Source organism: Juglans microcarpa x Juglans regia, chromosome 2S, assembly GCF_004785595.1.
Source record: "Juglans microcarpa x Juglans regia isolate MS1-56 chromosome 2S, Jm3101_v1.0, whole genome shotgun sequence".
Taxonomy (NCBI): Eukaryota; Viridiplantae; Streptophyta; class Magnoliopsida; order Fagales; family Juglandaceae; genus Juglans; species Juglans microcarpa x Juglans regia.
Window position 1 is genome coordinate 20691486 of NC_054597.1, and position 24019 is coordinate 20715504.

General features: G+C 38.6%; 1 protein-coding gene and 1 long non-coding RNA gene across 2 annotated transcripts in view; one reads left to right on the forward strand and one right to left on the reverse strand.

Annotated features, from left to right (window-relative positions):
• The window catches only part of LOC121251868 (rRNA (cytosine-C(5))-methyltransferase NOP2C), a 39353-nt gene that overhangs the window by 5276 nt on the left and 10058 nt on the right, over positions 1-24019 (reverse strand). Inside the window, exons 5-7 of the mRNA XM_041151258.1 lie at positions 10511-10648; positions 3684-3746; positions 2954-3075 (exon numbers count right to left, since the gene is read on the reverse strand). Of these exons, the coding sequence (XP_041007192.1) occupies positions 2954-3075; positions 3684-3746; positions 10511-10648 (323 nt within the window). The remainder of the gene's footprint in view (positions 1-2953; positions 3076-3683; positions 3747-10510; positions 10649-24019) is intronic.
• On the forward strand, positions 8398-9333 carry LOC121251869. The gene is made up of 2 exons (XR_005938132.1): positions 8398-8597; positions 9049-9333. It is a non-coding gene; the product is annotated as an uncharacterized LOC121251869 (long non-coding RNA).

The following is a 24019-nucleotide window of genomic DNA, read 5'->3' on the forward strand; positions in this document are numbered from 1 at the left end:
CCCTGACTCTTCAAAAAAAAAAAAAAAAGCCTACACCAGAATCAACACAGACAGGGATATGCTCTTCTGAAGACTGATGACTGTGGCCGATAAGACTGGAAACAGGGTGTCACAAGTTTAAGGTGGATCCACGTAATTAATGGGTTACTATGTATCAGCAAGAAGTAGGAAGCTGAAGGAAGAAAAGAAATCTGTGGCTCCATTCCTCACTTGGAACCAATTTAATTTCATTGCAAGATCTTATGTTTTATTGCACCTCACTGAAAATTGCATCTCACCACAGTTGAGGAATCTTACTGCAAAGGAACCAAATTTATTGCAGTGCTCCTTTCCAATATTATTGCTCATATTAAAGTTTCAACCCTATACATGATATCGGCAAACAGGGAAATTCTGATGGAGTTACAAGGACTTAAAGGAATGAGGTTCCCCAAAAGTGAAAACCCTTAAATCTGGACTTAGCATGATGGCACTGACTAAGAATATGGTTATTCTAGAATTAGAAATTAAAAGAAGAAAAAAGTGCACCCCATATAACATCGATCTGCCAAAGAATCAGAAAAGGATCTTTAAGCTGCCAACAAAACCCCCAACTATTGTAAATTAAGGTTCAAAGACCTCTCTGCCCAGCATCACCGTATCCCCATCATGAAAATGAAGAAAAAAAAGTAGCAGATTAAGCTGAGATAATATGTAGCTATTGCTTAGGTCAAAAGCACAATCACATACGCACACAAACTAGTTATAGCCCTGTGCTTCACATGTGCAACCTTTTCAATTATAATTTTACAAACTAATATTTTACAGGTAATTTGATCTATTGGTAAAACAAATACAAGTTGTTAACGTTCTATTCAATTAGATCCCTATTACAAATTACAAAAAATTGTTTGCTAATGTGATAAAATGGCTCAAGTTAACCTGATGGTTGGTTCTCATCATAAGTTAATTAAATTTTTACGTTTGTATCTGAAATTAAGTTTATAGAATGACCGTCATCTTCTATTTAATTTACAGAATAATGCCCCTATTTGAGTATTTGAATTTTTTCAGAATTATTAAGTGCATCCATTTTGAGATTGCCACTGCCTTATGGAATGACTTCACCAGCCCCATTCAGTTGGCTTGGATTATGCACAGAGGGATAGTAGACCTCTCTATCAATTAAAGATTAGTTATACAGTTATAGTGTGATGCATCTGGAGGGATATAAATGATTTTGAAGATCACAAGCACATGATAGAAGAGCTAACTTTTTCCTTCAAGACTCTTCTCCTTTGGACAACATATATATATATATATAATTTCTATGAACTTAGGCTGAGTTCTTTTTAACAACATCTTCGATTACTTATCAATAAAATTAAGGTTATACTTTTCTACATAGTATGTATATGCATATACTATTATCAACCATTTTTACTGACTAATTCGAGCTGTGATATTATGTGTACGTTGAAATAGGCAATTATCTAACAGAATGATCGCAGCTCAAAGCTAAGAGGCAAGTAATTATGATCACTTCAAAACACATATTTTCCAAATTATATACATGAATGCAATCACGCTCTTTTGAAATTGCTTTACGCCTAAATTACATGATTATGAATGTGCTTTTTTTTAATAAATGAAAGGCTCATCATTGCTCAAATCATATCTTTAAGTATTATTACATGCAAAGCCTATTCCTTGATAGCCCCATCGATATACCCTTTATCATAAAAGCATGTGAATGTAAATGGATATGGATTGTATGCTTCCATTGTGTCATGACTTGTATATGTAGTAGTAATATTATTGAAGGAATGAGAGAAAGAAAAGGAAAAGGAAATGAAAAAGAAACAAAAAAGAAAGTGACTAAATAATTGCATGATGAATGATGACCGATAATGGATAACTAATGATGGATAACGGGGCGGATGGCAACACTGAAATGGCTCACTAGTTGTGCACCTAGCGATGTCCATATCAGTTTTTAAGGGATTTCACCTGAGGCTTGGGTGGAATCATCGTCGTCGAGATTTCCAACCCATGTCCAAATGAGGTAATTGTATGACTGATGGATTGTATGTAACAAATGTATGATAAATCTTTATGTTTTTTTTTTTTATAACTTAATAAGTAAAAGTAAAACTTTATTGATAGTAAAAGGCATAGCCCAAGTACACCGGGAGTATACATCGAAAATGCCTAAAATATTTATGTTTAATTTATGCATGATGATTTAAAGGAAAAGCTTAGTTAAGTATAGTACGAGCCTAGACTTTTCCAAAGTTTATTTCATTAATAAGTGATTATGAGAATTAGTGCAAGACCCGAGCAATAAAAACTCTCTTTTATTTAACAAAGTTCGATTTTTTTATGGGATCTTTTCTACCTGCCTTGAATGTTATTATTTTCTTATTTTTTAATGTTAGTAGCATTCCTAACCCTAGAGGGGATGGGATGCTTCAGATTGGCTATTTGGGGAGGCAACACATTGCTCACAACTTTAAAGATCAAGAGAGACCAGCTAGTGTTAAAAATCTCTTGGTTAAATCTCTATAAACAGAAGGCCACCAACAACAATACTAGCTTGTCTTTTTTTTTTTTTTATGTAATTATGAATTTTTAATCGGGTGCTCTTATTTGTATAAGCCATGTGTACTTGGGTAAAGCCCCTACGGGCTCTTTAATAAAATTTGCTTATTTACTTGTATAAATAAAAGTAGTCCATATATACCGATGAAACTCAATTCGTCAAAGCATTGAAATCTGGTCAAAGCTCTTTGGGGTTGCATTCAAAGGTTTTGTATCAAGTTGGCATATTTATTTACAGCCTTTAAATATAGCATTTCTTATCAATGCAACAGCCTCTCCTTCAACTGCAGCAACCTAGTGCTTATTAGTTATCATATGATAAGGACAGACATGATAGCATTTGACAATGAAAAATCTAGTTCAAAATATGTACCTTATTGTGAGATCTATCAACTGCAACAACCTCTCCTTCATCCTTCATGAGGATTGCAATTGCAGTTGTTTTCCCTCCTGGTGCCGCACACATGTCTAGTATTCGCTCACCTTTCTGGGGATCTAAAACATAGAAAGAAAAATTTAAAAGAGTCCATTAAAAGTAAGCGTGAGTATCACGTAATAGATAAATGCTGTGTAAGGATGTGATTAGAGTAGTTTGTTTTATGTATGATGAAGGGCTGGGCCTGGATGGCTAAAATTATTGTAATACATTCAATGAGACTTGAGAATTTCTATGGCCACTTAAAGAGTCATTGAATGCACAGTCATTTTCCTCTGATTTATGGAAATCCAGGTCTGAAATTTTTCTTGGGTATTTACTTATCAAAAAAAAATTTCTTGGGTCTTTTTTAGTTGATCAGTAATATTGGGTCTTTTGAAACTAGAATGGTTGTATTGTTTTTTTTTTTTTTCCCCAGAATAGGTCAGTTTAATCTTAGATTCAAATTCTTATTACTAAATCAATTAGCATAATGTTTCTTCAGTGACTAATTTCTAAATCATATATGAAGCGATCATTGTAGTACTTTACTATTAATAGGCAAGTTTTGAGCTACACACCTCATATCCTTGTTCTATGAAACAAGTTAGAATATGAACGCCAAAAATCCTATACAGAGAATCACAAAATGGCAAACAAATCACTTTAGATAAATTTGACATGGTACCTAGGGCATGAGCAGCAACAATGCTCGGAAGATTTTGAAGAAAAATTTCACCCTCGAGCACATCTGGGGATCAAAACAAAACAACATCAGCATGTCTAAAACTTAGAACAAATAGTGATTCCAGGAAAAGACAAAGTAAACCTTGAAAGTAACAACCTATTAGGAATACAAGTACACAGTAAAGGAGAAAAAGAATAGTACTTTAGAACATCTTGTAAGGAGGTGATAAATGATAACACGGTAATGCTGAAGTGGAAAGGGAAAAAAAAGATAACCCTAAGTGTGATGTCTACAAGCACTAAGGCAGGATGCGAGAAGGGAATTTTAGGATGAAAACGATTTGAAACAAAGTTGTTTATGGCTTGAAAGCTAGTATACCATTCCAGGAAATTAAATTAGACATTATAACAATTTAAAATTTCTAGGAGATGAAAAAGGCAGGAGGCACTACAGTATTTCAGTTAAACTTGTTCATTTTCCATACACGTTGAGCTCAAAAGCTTGATAGAGAAGGTAGTAGTTGCATGAAGCCGTACAAACATGCACGGATAACCCCTTTATGTTTTCAAGCCAAAACCAGATCCTGTATCACACAAGGAAGTTAAGACAAAGGGCACTTCCCAATGACAGAGCTAGGAATTTTTATTTGGGGGGCTGGATTAGTAGATCATGAAGCTCCGAACATTGATTATTTTGGAGATGCCGAATATAATTTTAGATTTACCCTTCCATTGCTACAGATGCTTTATAATTTTGTGCTTATGAAAACAAAAAGATTCTTTATAATTGTAGGTTCCAACTAAACTCTCATTGTTATAAGCTTATTTTATAGAAAATGCATTTCACTGTTCGTAATTATTATTGGTGTGTAAGGGAGAATCCTTACTATGAAAATCTGGGAAGAACGTAATATCAATAATGGATTGGTGTTGCATGTGTAAGCAGGGAAACAGCCGATTACTTATTGCTGCACTGTTAGGTAGCCAGAGAAGTTCAGGCCTTGATGTCCAATATTTTTGGCATTGCATGAGAGATGCCCCAAAGTGTAGTGAAGTTATTTGCTGTTTGGAGGAGTCAGAATCCAGGTCACTGCAACATGGAAGCTTGGAGGCTAGTACCTCCATATTCGAGTGTGTTATCTTTTGTACTTGGGTTGCCCCTTTCTGGTGTTAATGACTTTCTTTTTTATTGGCACTGAGTGCCCGAAATAAATTCCCGACTAATCCCGAGGGTGAGTGTAAATGAAATTTAAAATACTATAAAAAAATCTACTAATAACTCCGCTCACGATCGAAGGAAAAAAAAAATCAATTCTTTTGTAGCTGAGACATACTTTATCAATACAAAAATAAGGCATAACCTAGGTTCACAAGATGTATATAAGAGAATAAGAATTAAAGAGTTGAACATAAACAAATAGGCCTGCAACCCAAGCGGTTAAACACGGGTTTGAGCCCGACCCAACCTGAACGGTTCCAATTAAGGCGCCAAACCGACCCGAACAAACCAAATCGAGTCGAACCCGTATGACCCGACCTTTAAAAACAACATCGTTTTACTTTTTCCTTTCGATGCTTCTAGAAACACATTCACGAACCACGAGAGAGGAAGAGAGAAGTGGTCTTGGGAATCTGGGATCGAAGGAGAAGATCTCGAGCTGCCCATCACCAACTCGTCAATAAAAAGACTTACATAAGAAGACTTACACTACAAAAGTAACGAAACCCAGAGTCATCAGCACCCACAGAGCATCTTACCATGGAGTGGCTCGCCAGCATCTGGGGTGCCTCAGGATTGGTAGTGGGCATCTCTGCCACAATCTGCGAGGAGGAGAGCTTGGATCCAAGACCTACTTTGGCCAGAATCTCGAAAACACCGAGCTCAATGGCCGTTTGCAAGGCCATGGGCAGCACAAGTGAATTTACGGCATAGAGGAAGCTCTCATCTTCTTCTTTTTGGTCAACATCAAGATTGTTTTAAGTGGGATTCCGTCAGAGACGTCACTCATTTGTAGATCTGTAAGCCTCTTAGCTGGAAAATAGCCTCTTCTCTTCTCTTATTTGCATAGCCTTTTGGGAAAGTACTCCAAGAATCCTTCAGTTCTCGTGAAATCACTCGAAGAATCCTCCTCAAATCTATAAGTCCGAGAGCCCATTTTACTTTTTTGCGTTTTCCTTTTTGTGAATTTCTTCTTTTTGATCAAAATAGCAATATCAGGCAAAATAGGGAATTTGGTGCTCAATGTTGGGCAAGACGGCCTGGACGAGTTCGTCGAACTCGACAGTGACGTTGTTGTTGGTGTCCATGTTGGCCAGAAGGATGCGGAGCTGGTCGCCGGAGGGCTTTGAGGCTGAGTGAGCGACAAAGGCTGAGTGGGTGGCTACTGGCTAGGGTTTGAGAATCATACTCACGGACAGGTTGACACAAATTCGCAAATCCATTATTTAGTCGGGTTGGAGACCCGCTCAAGTAATACCTGATAAAAGCCGGGTCGGTTCGGGTCAACCTAATCGGGTCCAACGGGTGCTTGGGCCACATGCGCACCCCTATAAACAAATAGAAGATGCACCTTATTAGGAGCTAGAAATAGATAGAGGGAAGTCATGAAAACTGAGTCCATTGAAGTCTATAACTATAAGCCAAAGAAAAAATGCATTGAAGAAGAAACCTTTAAGATCATCCAAAGAGCGTTCCCAATCTTCAAATCTCTAATTAACCCCTAGGGGTTGGCTCAAGTGGTAAAGGTGTGCAAACAATTTCTAGGGGCCATCAGACTAGGAGATTTTCCCCTTGAATTATCCAAGGTGCACTTGCGAGAAACTCCTTGTCGAAGGCTTGTGCACTCCCGGGATTAATCGGGATGCTGTTCCTGGACACTCGGTGCCAATCAAAAAAGAAATCTTCAAATCTCTAATCGTTCCTTTCCATCCAAATGCACCCTAGTAGGCAAATGGAAGCCATCTTTCACACATACTTTCACTTTCCTAGAGGAAATTCGAATCATTGTGTCTACCTCTTCATTACTTCTTTTTTTTTTAATAAGTAAACAATTATATAGATATGAATAAGCATAGTCCAAGTACACAAGATGGTATACAAAAGGTCACACCTATTTAGAGAGAGGTAATAAAAACATGAAAATCGAGGCCACAAAAATCTACAACTGTGGCCCAAAAGAAAACAGTGCTAACAAAAAGTAATCTAAGTTCTACTAGTGAGCGCTCCTTGTCTTTAAATGTCCGGTCATTTCGCTCCTTCCACAGACACCACATGATACAAATCAGGACCATTTTCCACACCGCTGCGATTTGTGGGAGACCTCGTAGATTTATCCAATTGGCCATGAACTCTGTCACTGTGACTGGCATAACCCAAGCTAAGTCCATTCTATTAAACACTTCATCCCATAACGTTCCAACCACCTCACAATGCAACAGTAAATGATCCATAATTTCACCATTTTTCCTACACATGCAACACCAATATACTATGATCACCTCACGTCCTCGTAGATTATCCGTCATCAAGATCTTACATAATGTTGTTGTCCATACAAAAAATGCCGCTTTGGGAGGCACCTTGTATCTCCATATCTTTCTTCATGGGAATTCCATATTTTGTGGTTGTGTAAGAAACATATAGAAAGAGCGGACCGAGAATGTACCTTTACCAGTGGGAATCCACCACATATTGTCTGCTCCCTAGATTCTCGGCCTCATGGAGTATGGAAGAGCAAAGACCTCCCCAATACTGCCAACTTCCCAATCTTGGGCGGCTCCAGTGAAATTCACGTTCCATTGGACTAGGTCTCCAAATAACTCCGTACAATTAGCCACTGATGTATCTTTCTCACATGAGATCCTAAAGACTACTGGAAATGAATCCTTTAAGGCTTGGTATCCACACCATAGGTCAGTCCAAAATTTTATTCTAGATCCATCACCCAACACCATTCTAGTATGCCGATTAAAGATCCCCCACTCCCTCTGAATGTGTTTCCAAACTCTCACTCCATAAACCCTGTGAACCTCCCTAGTGCACCATCCTCCCCACATGCCTCCATATTTGCAATTGATCACCAACTTCCATTGGGCTTCCGGTTCCGTATTATATCTGCCGCTCAGAGTAACCCGCTCTACTTGACCGATAGTTGCTTTTTGCAACTTTTATTTTTTTCATTTTTCTATATATATTTTTTTAATATATTTAAATATTTTTAAAAAATAAAAAAAATACACCAATACACTTAAAATTACTTGCTTAATCATTAAGTAAAAAAAAAATTCCCGAGCAATCAAGTAGAGCAGTAACAAATGGTGGGCAAACTAGCTTTTTCCTATCTCCATAACCACTTCCCAAGCAAGGCTCGATTGAAAGTCCTCAAATTTCTAATGCCCAATCCACCCGAAGAGACTAGAGAACATACCTTATCCCACCTAACTAGATGATACTTGAATTCTTCTCCTATCCCACCCCTAAAGAAAGTCACGATACAACTTCTCAATACGGTTCGCCACACTTCCTGGAATTGGGAATACAGATAAAAAATACGTTGGCAGATTAGAAATAGTACTTTTAATAAGGGTAATCCTACCACCTTTCGAGAGATATAGGCCTTGTTTGTTTCCGCATATGAGATGAGTTGAGATTAAAGTTAAAAGTTGAGTAAAATATTGTTAGAATATATTTTTTTAATATTATTTTTGTTTTGATATTTGAAAAAGCTGAATTATTTATTTTATTTTGTCTAGAAATTTTAAAATGTTATAATGATTAGATGAGATGAGTTGAGAGGAATTGTGAAAACAAACAAGGCCATAATCTCTTCCAACCTACCAATCTACGTTCAATTTTCTCCACCACTGTATCCCAAATTGATATAGATCTTGCAACTGCCCCCAAAGGAAGACCAAGGTTGTAATGCCCTAATGGAATATCCAAACCACATGGCCTATACTCTAAAAGGACTAGTCAATGATACAATTGGATCTCCATTGAAACCTTATAAAGAGCAAGAACTTCTCCTTCCCAAGCAATGTGGGATCATATACACCACGTACCCTTATCATTATCATATGGGGTATCACAATCTAACCCCCTTAAATTCTCTACATCCTCGTCGGGCCAGTCCGTCATAAGTGGCACAGCTCAAGTCCCACATTTATGGTTGGGATAGGCTCTGATACCATTTGTAACGCCCCAATAAAAGGCCAAAACCACATAACCTATATTCCAAAAAGACTAATCAATGATACAATTGGAGCCCTATTAGAACCTTATAAAGAGCAAGAACTTCTCCTTCGCAAGCAATGTGGGATCCCATACACCACCTATTCTTATCCTTATCGTATGGGGTATCACAAAGGTATGTCATGGGAAGTGAGGAAACCTTACATCCAAGGATACTAGCCAGTTGCCTGATATTATGAGCATTGCCCACCGGCACCAATTCTAATTTATCAAAGTTCACTTTCAAGCCAAATACCGCTTCAAAACAAAGTAATAATGCCCTCAATGTTCGAACTTGGCTTTGTTCTGCCTCACAAAAAATAAGTGTATCATCTGCAAATAATAAATGAGATAGGTTAATAGTGCCCTTATTAGGATCACCCACCAAGAATCCCTCAATAAAGCCATTGTTCACCAAGGCTAGAATTATTTTGCTAAGTGTCTCCATGACAAGAACGAATAGGAGTAGGGACAAAGAATCTCCTTGTTTTAGGCCCCGAGAGCTATTAAAGTAAGAATTTGGGCAACCATTCAGCAATATTGAAAACCTCGCTGTAGAAATACACTATCTAATCCACGAGCACCATTTCTCCCCAAAACCGCACCTCCCAAGCACATATAATAAGAACTCCCAGTTTACATGATCATATGTCTTCTCCATATCTAACTTGCATAGGATTCCCAACTAGCCAGATTTTAGCCTACTGTCTAGGCATTCATTAGCAATGAGGACTGAATCCAGAATTTGCCTATCTTTAACAAAAGCATTTTGGGGTTTTGTAATGATCCTTCCCATAACCTCTCCTAGACGATTGGCAAACATCTTAGAAATAATCTTATATATCCCATTCACAAGGCTGATAAGCCAGAAATCGTTCACCTCAAAAGTCCAATATTCTTAGGAATGAGAGCTATAAATGCGGCGGGAACTTGAGAGGAAATCCTTCACCTCGGAATTACTAACTACTGTTGAGTACAGCAAATGATACTAACACTACTAACATTTAATACAAACTGGTAGAAGGGAATTGGTAGAAGGGAATATAGATAGACATCTAAATACAAACTGAATTATCAATAATATATCCATCCAACAAGGAGAAAAGCAAGAAACTTTTAGTAAAGTTTATAGTTTATACTGTCAAAGGAAGTGTATATACACCCGAGAAGACATGACAAATATATTTTAAAAGGAAAAGGGAAACAAAATAATCTTGTCCAAGCTAACAATAAATAGCCCAGTTTGGTTAAGGGTTTATCAAAAAAAAATTCAAAAACAAAAAATCACCTTCAATCCAAACATCTTCCAATCTCAAAGAATTTCTCTACTCCAACTTTTCATCTAATCATTTGCCTAGATTTCAGTGAAAAGTCAAAAACACAAAAACCAAAAATAACTGCCCTCAATAAAATTATATTCAAACAACTTTTCAACTCTACCTACCCATTTTCCCAAAACCCAATAAAAACACATCTAAACATTTTTCAAAGATATTCTAAAAAAACTCGAAACATTCTCAAATTTTTCCTCAACCAAACACACCCAATTATTTTATATGGAAAAATATGTAAAAAGTTTTGTAAGAAATGAACTATACCATGAAAGGAAGGCAGTTTAAATACTCTATTACTCATATCCACAGCGACTCCTTCTAAAGCACGGAACATCCCAGCCCTTGACATCATCGCTCTTCCTTGGCCAATATACAGGCCATTTCGTTCCATATAATATGCATCTGCAATGATAATAATAGCATGTGTTAGCCCACAATATTGGATAACTTTGCACAATGTAACTTAACTAAAGTTTTAAGTTTTCAAACCTAAAGCATGCAAAAGACGAGAGAACATATACAGCAATACTTATACCTATTTATAAACTTTTTTTTGATAAGTTATACCTATTAATAAACTAAAACCGACATTAAGAAAAAACATGAGACATAAGTCCAGCATAAAATCGATATAACTACTAGTAGTCTAGATTCTAGAATGAACATTACAAAGCTTATAGACAGACATGTTTTCAAACTCATGAAACTACTTATTATGATGGCCCTACCTGTCCTAAATTGAATCAGCAATCCTTGCTTTATCTGTGATAACCATGCATCAACTCCTCAACATGATCTTCACCCTGATTCCTCAATGATCTTCACCCTAGTGGGTGTGGAGGCCAGGGTGGTAGAGGTCCATGTGGAGGATGTGATGCCAAAGGTAATCGCACTCGAGGTCGAGAATCTAGTAAGTGCACCCATTGTGCTCGCACTAACCACTCGATGGACTATTGTTGAGATCTGCATGGTAGACCATCTGGATCCGCTAATCAAGTCATTTGCCAACTACTCTTGCCCACTCAAGTACAGCGTCCGTATGTCTTGTCTCATACATTCAAGATCCATGGTCATTAATTCAGGAGCTAATGAATATCTGACTAGTTTGTCCTCTGTTTTCTCTAAGTTAGATACCGTGATATCTCCAAAAAATGTTACTCTCGCTAATGGTTCTCTTGCTAAAGTTACAAGCATTGGATCCACTAAGCTCACTGACTCTATATCCTTGTCATCTGTTCTATATGCTCCTAGTTTTCCTTTTAGGTTGATGTCCATTAGTAAGATTACTCAAATTTCAGTTTGGTTTCTTGAAGGCAAATTACATCAACCTTCCATTGAATCATCCAATTTTTCACCCTTAAACGCTTCCTATAATCATTTAAATCCCGAACATTCCAAGAAATGATTTTAGGCTTCATGACAAACCATTGACAACCCTTTCCTTACCTTTTTCCTTCCATGCACTCCCATCCCTGGACTTGTAGGTCATTGTCGGATTTCTAGGAGATAAGTTAGGAAACTGTTTTTTAAATATGTCGGATTTCTAGGAGATAAATTAGGAAGTTCTATTTTAGATAAAATCTGAAATAACTATTTCAGATTTTAGATATTTCTGTTTCCTGTTTTATAGCCTAGAAATTTGCTGATTTGATTTACTGATTAGGTGGCCTTCTTGATTTGGTGGCCTTCCTCTTCTATTTATATTGTAATCGTTTCTGTTGGAAATTAATAAGAATGATTATTCTTCTTCTCAAAAAACCTACATGGTATCAGAGCTTCGTGCTCTTTTTCTATTTTCTCCTTTCCTCTGATGATGCCGTATAAGTCAGGGATGACCGGCACCCTAAGAAATCCTATCGTCTCTTCAGACTCTTCTGGTACTTCCGAAACAATTCCACCCAATTCCACTATCCCTCCCACGCATGTATCTGCAGATTCCTATTCCCAGAATTCAGCCCTTTATCTCACAGCTACAAAACTCAATGGGCACAACTATCTAGAGTGGGCTCAATCCGTCAAATTGACAATCGATGGCAGAGGCAAGTTTGGGCATTTGACTAGCGAAATATCAAAACCTGCTGCTGGTGACCCTAATAAAAAAAATGGCAGTCAGAAAATTCTCTTGTTATTGCTTGGCTCATCAATTCCATGAAACCTACCATTGGAAAACCTCACCTATTTCTTCCCACTGCTCAAGATGTCTGGGAGGCTGTTCGAGATCTTTATTCGGACCTAGAGAATTCTTCTCAAATTTTTGAGTTGAAAACTCGACTTTGGAAATCCAAGCAAAATGATCACGATGTTACGACTTATTATAACGAATTGGTAACTTTATGGCAGGAACTTGATCAGTGTTATGAGGATGTTTGGGAAAATTCAAATGACTATGCTAGTCACAAGAAGAGAGAGGAAAACGACAGGGTTTACATGTTCTTTGCCAGCCTTAATCGAAGTTTGGACGAGGTCCGAGGTCGCATTCTTGACAGGCAAACATTGCCCTCTATCTGGGAAGTTTTTTCTGAAGTTAGACATGAGGAGTCCAGGAGGAAAATCATGCTGCGCAATACCGAAACTGGTTTAATCCTGGAACTTGAAAATTCTGCTCGTGTCAAAGAGAATTGATTCTGACAATGAAAGGCATAATAAACCATGGTGTGAGCATTGCAAAAAACCATGGCATAGGAAGGAGACGTGCTGGAAGCTTCATGGTAAACCTGCAAATTGGAAGCCAAAATCCAAACGAGATGGTCGTGCCTACCAAGTCGTTGCTGAAGAGACTCAAGAGCCTTCTAACAACTCGGATGCAGTACCTTTTACCAAGGAACAATTAGAGCACCTGTACAAATTATTTCAATCTCCAAAACTGTACTTAATGCCGTCTTGTTCTTTGGTACAAAAGGGTAACACTCTTGCTCATGCGTTTTTAGGTGTTACTCCTAATTCTGTTCATTCTTGGATAATTGATTCCAGCGCAACTGATCATATGACTGGTTGCTCCAAATTGTTCTCATCCTATAGTCCGTGTGCAGGCAATAAAAGGGTCAAAATTGCAGATGGTTCACTCTCGGTAATTGCCGGGATAGGAACTATCAAACTCACTTCATTGTTAACACTCCATGATGTGCTCCACATTCCCATTTTGTCTTGCAATTTGTTTTTCATCAGTAAAATTACCTCTGATCACCAGTGTCAAGCTAATTTATATTCTTCTTATTGTGAATTTCAGGACTTGACCACGAGGAGGATGATTGGTAGTGCTAAGGAAAAAGATGGACTCTATTATTTTGAAGTGGACCTAACTCGAGTAGACAATGTCAAAGTACTTGCTTAAATTCTATTTCTGTTTCAAAGGAAAATGATATTCTGTTATGGCATTATAGGTTAGGTCATCCTAGTTTCAGTATTTAAAATACTTGTTTCCCAATTTATTTTGGAATAAAAGTCCAACTTCTTTTCAATGTAAAGTTTGTCAATTTGCTAAACATCATCGTGCATCTTTGTCCACCCAACCCTACAAACCAACTACTCCATTTACTGTCATTCATAGTGACATATGGGGCCCTTGTACTACATCTATGCATTCTGGAAAAAAATGGTTTGTGACCTTTATTGATGATCACACGAGATTAAGGCCTCGTTTGGATTCAAACCCCACCTCAACTCATCTCATCTCATCATTACAATTTTTTCAAATTCCCACATAAAATATAATAAATAATTCAACTTTTCCAAATTTTCACACAAAATATAATAAATAATTCAACTTTTATTCTACTATTCACAAATCATCTCAACTCATTTCTGAATCCAAACTACTCCTAAGTTGGGTTTATTTGATGACAGAAAAATCTGAAGTCAAAACAATTTTTAAAACTTTTAACACCATGGTACACACACAATTTCAAAAAAATCTTCAAATATTGCGGAGTGATAATGGTCGAGAATATTTCAAAAACATTTTGGGCCAGTTTTTTCTTGAAAAATGAATTGTTCATCAAAGCTCTTGTGTCGACACTCCGCAACAAAATGGTTTGGCTGAAAGAAAGAACAAACACTTATTGGAAGTAGCTCGGGCTTTACTTTTTACCAGTCAAGTACCTAAATATCTTTGGGGTGAAGCCGTTCTTACTACTACATATCTCATAAATAGAACGCCGAATAAGGTTTTAAGCTTTGCAACACCTTTTGATATTTTTCACAAATGTTATCCAAAAAATCGGCTTTCTTCTTCTTTACCACTAAAGATATTTGGTTGTACCGCTTTTGTTCATATTCATAGTAATAATCGAGGAAAACTTGAACCCCGAGCCACAAAATGTGTGTTTGTTGGCTATGCTCCCACTCAAAAGGGGTATAAATGTTTTGAACCTATTTAAAAAAAAAAATGTTTGTTACCATGGATGTTACATTTTTCGAATTACTTCCATATTTTACACCTCATTTTCAAGGGGGGAACCAAAACAAAGATTCGGCTGGTTTTCATGATTTTTTCCAAACTGAAAATTTGTAAAATGATCCTTCTCCAACCTTGATTATTCAACCTGAAAACCCAAGCTTTATTATACCACAGGGGAAAATGAGTCCAGTTGTTTAGATACTGAAAAGGCAGGTCTCCCTACAGTGCCATCTCATGATGTTCACAAAGGAGAGACAGAAACGAAAAACACAGTGTTGGTACCATTTGACATTGTCTACTCGCGACAGAAGACAACATGAAAGAAAGAGTCTTCCAATCCTTCGCACTGCCCAGAATCTGTAAATCCTCCAGGTAATGTCCTCACTGAGCCCTTACCTCATGTTCAGCCTATTTCATCTTCTAGTTCTGAACCCGAGTCTGGGTCTAATCTTGAGTTTGATAATTCTAAACTTCCCATTGCTGTCTGAAAGGGTGTGAGATCTTGCACCCAACATCCATTATCCAATTATGTGTCATATGAAAATCTCACCTGTTTTTCGTGTTTTTACCTCACAATTGTCTTGTATGGAGATCCCTAATACTATGCAGGATGCTCTGAAAGTTCCTGAGTGGAAGGAGGCTGTCTTCGAGGAGATGAAAGCTCTTGAAAAAAATGGTACATGGGAGTTAGTTGATCTACCAAGAGGAAAAACAGCTGTAGGGAGCAAATGGGTGCTTACAGTCAAGTATAAATCTGATGGCTCTCTAGAACGGTATAAAGCTCAATTGGTTGCCAAGCGATTCACTCAAACCTATGGCATTGATTACTTAGAGACATTCGCCCTAGTTGCAAAACTAAAAATTGTAAGAGTTCTTTTATCACTTGCGGCTAATTGTGACTGGCCTTTGCAACAATTGGACGTAAAAAATGCATTTCTCAATGAAGATCTGGAGGAAGAAGTGTACATGGATGCACCTCAAGGATTTGGTGAAAATTTTGGCACAAAAGTGTGTAAACTGAAGAAGTCCTTATATGGGTTAAAACAGTCACCAAGAACCTGGTTTGAGAAATTCACTCAGTTTGTTAAAAGTCAGGGGTATACTCAAGGGCAAAGTGATCATACGATGTTTACAAGACATTCACAGGATGGGAAAATAACAATTCTAATTGTGTATGTAGATGATATAATTCTCACTGGAGATGACGCACTTGAGATGAACCGATTGAAGACTTCCCTCTAATCAACATTTGAGATCAAGGACTTAGGATCTCTGAGGTATTTCCTTGGAATGGAGGTTGCTAGGTCGAAGAAAGGGATTGTTGTCTCTCAACGGATGTATGTCCTTGACCTCATTAAGGAAACTGGGATGAGCGGGTGTAGGCCAACAGACACTCCAATCGATCCAAATCAGAAACTTGGAGATGACAAGGAAGGTGATCCAGTGAATACAACTTGGTACCAAAAGTTGGTGGGAAAGTTAATTTACTTATCACATGCATGGCCCGATATTGCTTTTGCTTTGAGTTTGGTAGGTCAGTTTATGCACTCACCTTATGAGAAACATCTTGAAGCAGTTTATCGGATTCTTAGGTACTTGAAAAGTACACCAGGCAAGGGTTTACTCTTCCAGAAGACCACACAGTAGAACATAGAGGCATACATTGATGCATATTGGGCAGGCTCAGTTATTGACAGGAGATCCATGTCAGGATACTGTACTTTTGTCTGGGGAAATATGGTCACATGGCAAAGCAAGAAACAAAATGTGGTTGCAAGGAGCAGTGTCGAGGCAGAATATAGGGCTATGGCTAACGGAGTTTGTGAGATGCTATGGCTGAAGAGAATTCTTGAAGAGCTAAGGATGACGGTGAACATGCCAATGAAGTTGTATTGTGACAACAAAGCCGCCATAAGTATTGCCCAAAATCCAGTACAACATGATCGCACTAAACATGTAGAGATTGACAGACACTTCATAAAGGAGAAGATTGATAGTGGCGATGTCTGCATGCCTTTTGTTCCTCCTACTCAACAAATAGCCGATATCTTCACCAAAGGACTTTTCAGACCTAGTTTTGAGTTCTTTGTAAACAAGTTGGGCATGATAAATATCTACGCTCCAACTTGAGGGGGGTATCGGATTTCTAGGAGATAAGTTAGGAAACTCTTTTTTAAATATGTCGGATTTCTAGGAGATAAATTAGGAAGTTCTATTTTAGATAAAATTTGAAATAACTATTCCAGATTTTAGATATTTCTCTTTCCTATTTTATAGCCTAGAAATTTGCTGATTTAATTTATTGATTAGGTGGCCTTCCTGATTTGGTGGCCTTCATCTTCTATTTATATTGTAATAATTTCTGTTGGAAATTAATAAGAATGATTATTCTTCTTCTCAAAAAAACTACAGTAATAGAGCACTCCAGCCTTTTAAGTTCCCTCTCCTTTTTTGCAGCAGATTTGTCCAAAGCAGGTTGTCCCGCTTCTATAGCAATCAGAAGAGCTCTGAACTGTTCCTCATATCCTTCACAAGAAATCCCCACAGAATCTCTAATCTCTTCTACCTTTCTCAGAACCCAATCAGAAGAGTTACGATGCCATTCTAATCCTGGATTCAAATAACTCAAAGGAACAGGATTTAAATGCTCATCAAAATCTAAAAGCTCCCCAGACTCACAAGAAACTGAGTCTTCACCTCCCCCCAACACCATCTGTAAATTAGGATTGTTGAGAAGAGTGCAGGGAACCTCTTCCACAGATGTATCACTCCCCTTTAACCCTACACTGCTCTCCTTAAAATCCCCAGCCCTAACATCATGTGACAAGGAATCCTCTGACTCCACAACCAGATCTGAACTCAACCCCATATGCCTCACCGATGAGACACACCTTCCTCCAACCTTTCCTTCGAGGGCATACACAACGTTGAGATACTGCTCGAAGACCCCCCCCCCACCTCCATCGACCCCTTCTTTGAAGACATTGGCTGGATCGAAACCATCTCCTCCTTGGGCTAGGCCTTCAACAGCTTCGCAATAGAAAGCAACCCCTCAGCACTGTTCACGACCGTTGATCTCGTCTCCTAAATAATCTCCGTCTGTTCGCACCTCACCGGCTCTCTTGTCTGTGATGATGGGCCAGGTCTCTAAACAATGCAATCCACCGTAGCCGAAGAAGGAAGCCCAGAACCTTTCGGGCGATAGCATCCCTGTTATGATCAAATCATACCAGGAAGAGGAGCTCGAGCTGTAGAAGGAAGGAAACATGAGGAAGTCATCTGTTAGTTAATTGATAGTTAGTCATGTGCTCCGCACGTGTTTCTTAAGGGCTCAATATACCTTTATGTCCTCACTTACTTGCTAAGGATTACCATAATGCCCCTATTGCAACAGTCATTAACAGTCATAAGACTTCTATAAATCCTGAAGCTTTTTCCTTTGTATTGCACTGAACAAAGTTAATAAAAGAGTTTTGGAGGTTTCTGATCCCTCGAAGATTAGCAAGTTACCTTTTTTTTCCTTATTATTTAAAGTCTGCTGCTACAATTGGCATCAAAGCCCTTCGCAATTCAGGGCAAAAATATTCCTTTTACAATGGCAGAAGGCACACAGTTCAAAGAACTGGAGAAGCTGGTTCTTGGGCTAAAGCAAAACCAAGAACTGCAAGAGAAGAGAGTGGCAGATCATCAGAGTGCTCTGAAGGGTCTGAGTTCAAAGATGGACCTTTTGTTGGAAGCCATGAATGGAGTAAGACATGCTCGAAATGGGAATGGCAAGAATGGTGATGGGGTTCACCCTGAAAACTCAACTCTAACTTCTGGAATGCAGTTTCGAAGTATTAAGTTGGATTTCCCACGATTTGATGGTGACAACCCAACTGGATGGATCTATAAGGCAAACAATTATTTTGCTTTACGCCCCATGCCAGATGGACAGAAGATATTGATGGCCTCATTCTATATGGATGGGAATGCATTAGTTTGGTTTCAAGATGCTGAGAAAACTGATTCTTTCACTTCTTGGAATTCCTTTGTTGAAGCAGTCCAATTAAGGTTTGGAAGTTCTTCTTATGATGACCCTATGGAGGCCATTACAAGGTTGAGGCAGACTTCTACAGTTGGTGCATACAAGACTCAGTATGAGGTCCTTCCAAATAGATTGAAAGGGTGTCTGAAAACTATAAGCTCTCTTGTTTCTTGAGTGGCCTTAGGGATGAGATACGACTGCTTGTGAGAATGTTGCACCCTCAGACTTTGAATACTGCTTTTGGATTAGTCAAGATCCAAGAGGAGTATATCACTAGCACTCAGGGAAACAACAGATTTCAGTCCTCCCTTGTTTTTGTTCCTGGTGAGGGAAGCAATTCAGTTCTTGCTAAAACTGTAAGGAAAGAAGGGTTTTCTAGTCCAAGGACTAATGGCTCCAAACCCTCAGCTCCATTTCAAAGATTGACACCAGCAAAGATGAAAGCAAGAAGGGATAGAGGGGTTTGTTACTTTTGTGAGGACAAATGGCAGCCTGGTCATAAATGTACTAAGGCCAAGCTATTTGAAATGGCAGGATTGGACTGGTTACAAGATGTTGAGAGGGAAGAGGGTAATAAGCAAGACTCACAGGGAAATAATGAAGCTGTTATGGAACATACTGAGGTGCCTGAAATTTCACTCCATGCAGTTGCAGGTTCTCTAAGCCCGAAAACTATGACAGCTAATGTCAAGGTTAAGGATTGCTCAGTAATAGTCCTTGTTGACACTGGCAGTACACATAACTTCCTTGACCCTATGATAGCAAGGAATGTGGGATTAGATGTCACGCAAAGTGGAAAAATTGAAGGGTTGCCAATGGGGAAAGGATCAATGGTGAAGGTCTGGTCCAGAATTTACAGTTTTAGATGCAAAGCCACCATTTCAACACTGATTTTTTCTTGCTACCATTGGGAGGTTGTGATGTGGTGGTGGGTATGCAATGGTTGCGAACCTTAGGTCCTGTCTTGTGGGATTTTACTAACCTTACAATGACATTTACCAATGCCAAGAGTTCTATCACACTTAGAGGCTTGAGTTCCAACAAGACTGAGTTTGTTGAAGATGTTCAGATTTGCCAACTAACTATTGTGGAGAGGAAGGGCATGCTACTTCAGATTGTTGTCAAGTAAACAAACCAAGAGGTGGGCACATATTATGCTGATATTGAGGCAGTGTTGGCTAGATATGACACTGTCTTCGCTGAGCCAAAGGGCTTACCTCCAAGAAGAGCTAAAGATCACCAGATAACTCTCAAGGAGGGAACCATGCCAAAATCGACTCAACCTTATAGGTATCCCTTCTTCCAAAAATCTGAAATAGAAAAAATAGTTAAGAAATTATTGGATGCTGGAGTGATAAGGAGTAGCCAATCCCCCTTTTTTTCACCTATCCTTTTGGTGAGAAAAATCTTATGGATCATGGCATATGTGTATAGATTATAGGGGATTAAATAGATAAGCAGTTAAACATAAATTCCTTATTCTTGTCATTGATGAACTCTTGGATGAATTACATGGAGCCTCGATATTTTCCAAGTTAGATCCTAGATCTGGGTACCACCAGATTCGTGTAAAGGAAGAGGATATTGGAAAAACTGCATTTAGAACACACCAAGGGAGTATGAATTTCGGGTTATGCCCTTTGGGTTAACCAATGCCCCAGCCACCTTCCAGTCCTTGATGAATGAGGTCTTCCAATTCTTTTTGAGGAAGTTTGTTATTGTTTTTTTTTTTATAATATTCTGATATATAGTAAGTCTAAAAAAGAACATATAGAACATCTTTCTGTGGTATTGGATACATTAGCAAAGAATACTCTTTTTGCCAAAAAGAGTAAGTGCAGGTTTGCTTGTGGGGAGATTGAATATCTGGGACATTTGGTCTCTGCAAAGGGTGTCAAAGCAGATCCAGCAAAGATCAAGGCAATGCTCGAGTGGCCCTTACCAAAATCCCTCAAGTCATTAAGGGGATTTCTTGGTCTAACAGGTTACTACAGGAAGTTTGTCAGGGTATGGCTCCATTGCTGCACAATTGAGTAATTTGTTGAAGAAAGATGCATTTATTTGGAGGGATGAAGCTACTAAAGCCTTTCAAGACCTGAAAAAGGCTGTGACAAAACCACCTGTCTTGGCTTTGCCAGATTTCTCAAAGCCATTCTTGTTGGAATGTGATGCTTCTAGTAAAGGGATTGGAGCTGTCTAAAGTCAAGAAGGGCGACCCTTAGCATTCTTGAGTCAAGCTTTGAAGGGAAAAGCACTAGACCTCTCTACATATGAGAAAGAATTCCTTATAATTGTATTGGCTATGAAGAAATGGAGGTCATACTTGTTGGGAGCTGAGTTTGTAATTAAAACAAATCAACAAAGCCTGAAGTTTCTATTGGAACAGAAGATAGGAACTCCATCTCAGCAAAAATGGACTACCAAGTTGCTTGATTATGATTTTATAATTGAATATAAGCATGGCAAGGACAATGTGGCAGCAGATAGTCTTTCGAGAAAAGAGGAAGTGGAGGAAGGAGTTGTTGAAATGTTGGCTATCACAGTCTTTGATCCCATATGGTTAGAGCAGTTGAGACAATCCTACTTGAATGATGAAGAAATTTCAGCTGTTTGTAAAAAGTTACAAGAAGGCAAGCTTTTGGATAAGAAGTTTGAGGTAAGAATGGGCTGTTATTCAAGAAATGCAGGCTGATTTTGTCATCTTCATCCCCTATGAAGGAGCAAGTGCTGCAGTTTGTACACAGCAATGCCTTTGGGGGCCATTCTGGTTATCAGAAAACACTGCATAGAGCAAGGACAGATTTTATATGGAGTGGTATGAGAAGGGACATAAAGCAATTTATAAAAGCATGTCGAGTCTGCCAAAGATGCAAGACAGAAAACTTACAACCTGATGGGTTATTACAGCCTTTGCCTCTTCCCAGCAGATCTTGGAGTGACATCTCCATGGATTTTATTGATTTCTTACCATGTTCACAAGGGTATTCTGTTATATTGGTGGTAGTTGATAGACTCACCAAGCATGCACATTTTCTACCTCTATCTCACCCTTATACAGCTGTATCCGTGGCTGTTGTATTTATATCTCAGGTATTCAAGTTACATCGCTTGCCATCCACCATTGCAATTGATAGGGATGTAATTTTCACAAGTAATTTCTGGAAAGAGTTGTTTAAATTGCAAGATACTAAACTACACTTCACATCTACTTATCATCCACAATCAAATGGGCAGACTGAAGTGGTTAGTAAATGAGTGCAACAATATCTAAGGAGTTTTGTCAGTGAGAGGCCAAAACAGTGGGTGCATTGGCTTCCTTGGGCTGAATGGTGGTATAATACCTCAGTTCATTCATCGACTAAAATGACACCATTTGAGGCATTATATAGGGTCCCTCCTCCAACCTTAATTCAATATATTGATGGTACTACTCAGAATGAAGCTGTGGGCAAAGAATTAAAGTCAAGAGATGAGATACTACAGTTGTTGAAAAAGAACTTGATGGCTGCACAAGTTGCTATGAAATAGCAATATGATAAGCATCACATTCAAAGGAAGTTTCAGGTAGGTGATTTAGTTTATTTGAAGATGCATGAGTATAAACAACAGACAGTCAGTCAAGTCAACAGATCCAAGCTAGCTGCCAGATACTGTGGTCCATTCAGAATTTTGGAATGCATTGGAGAGGTAGCTTATAGACTTGAGTTGCCACCAAATTCATCAGTTCATCCAGTGTTTCATGTCTGGAGGTTAAAGAAATATATTGGCCCTGATTCCCAGATTTTTCCTGTGTTACCATTGGTTGATTCTCATGAGAATTTCAAGGTGGAACCAGAAGCTATTCTTGACAGACGTATGAGTGTTGTGAATAATAAACCTTTTATACTGCTATTGGTGAAATGGTGTAGTATGGATGAGGAGAATTCCACTGGGGAACCTGTAGAATAGTTGAGGACTCATTATCCTGACCTTGCGGGCAAGGTCTTTTGAAGGGGGGGCAGTTGTAATGATCAAATCATACTAGGAAGAGGAGCTCGAGCTGTAGAAGGAAGAAAACATGAGGAAGTCATCTATTAGTTAATTGATAGTTAGTCATGTGCTCCGCACGTGTTTCTTAAGGGCTCAATATACCTTTATGTCCTTGCTTACTGAGGATTACCATAATGCCCCTATTGTAATGGTCATTAACAGTCATAAGACTTTTATAAATACTGAAGCCTTTTCCTTTGTATTGCACTGAACAAAGTTAATAAAAGAGTTTTGGAGGTTTCTGATCCCTCAAAGATCAGCAAGTTACCTTTTTTTTCCTTATTATTTCAAGTCTGTTGCTACAATACCGGCGGCAGATCAAGTCGCCTGAATGGTCCCCGTCAGTTCGCACCTTGCCGGCGACCTTGTCTGTGATGAAGGGCCAGGCCTCTGAACAGTGGAGGCCACCATAGCTAAAAGAAGAAGCCCAAACCCTATCGGGCAAAATGCAACCTCACGCCTCATCTGATTTGGGCCTCTATTTGGCCAATCTAAATTACACCCAGAGGACTTAACAGGCTTAGGCCCACACGACCCACTACCCCAATCCATCAAAAGACCCAAGCCCTCATCTACTGATAGTAACAAAGTGCCTATTTTTTCTTTCCAACCCATTAATTCCGCCCGAATGTGCAGAGAGACCCCTTAACTTCCCCCACTTTTTTCCACATCTTGGAACACCAACCGTCACCCTCATCTAAAATGTACCTACGACTGTTCATATCCTTCAAGCCATCCTTCTTGGATCTTCCTGTCGATTCTACCAAAACACTCCTATTTTTAATACCAAAATCAACAACTGCAGATTTCTTAGCAGCAGCTAAGGAGCTTCTCTGCAAAATTTTCTCCCTCGCAGCTCCATGAGGACCTCTGTTTTCTTGAGATGAAAAAAAGGATCTAGAACCAACAATCTCACGCGACTTCTTCACAAAACCAGACCAGCCACTACCATTTCTCCCTTCAGGAATTACAATAATTCATTTCCCCTTGCCCTCACCCAGCTCAATCAACTTAACAAACCTTCCATAAGAATTATGAGAAAGTTGGATTAAGAAGACTGTTACCCTCCCTTCTGGTCTGATAAAAAGCTCTATTACCCGAAAAACTCAGACATTCTTCAACCACCTTAGCCATCCAAACCAGCACATCACCACTAAGGTAAAGAACCTTAATGAACTTCCTACACTTTTTGACAATACAATAAAGATTTCCCCCTTCCATCTAAACACAAAATTTAGCTTCCACCCCAAAGCTACACTCCATCGACACCACCTCCAGACTCACTATGCAAAATCCAAGAAAAAAACTAAAACTGAAGCAA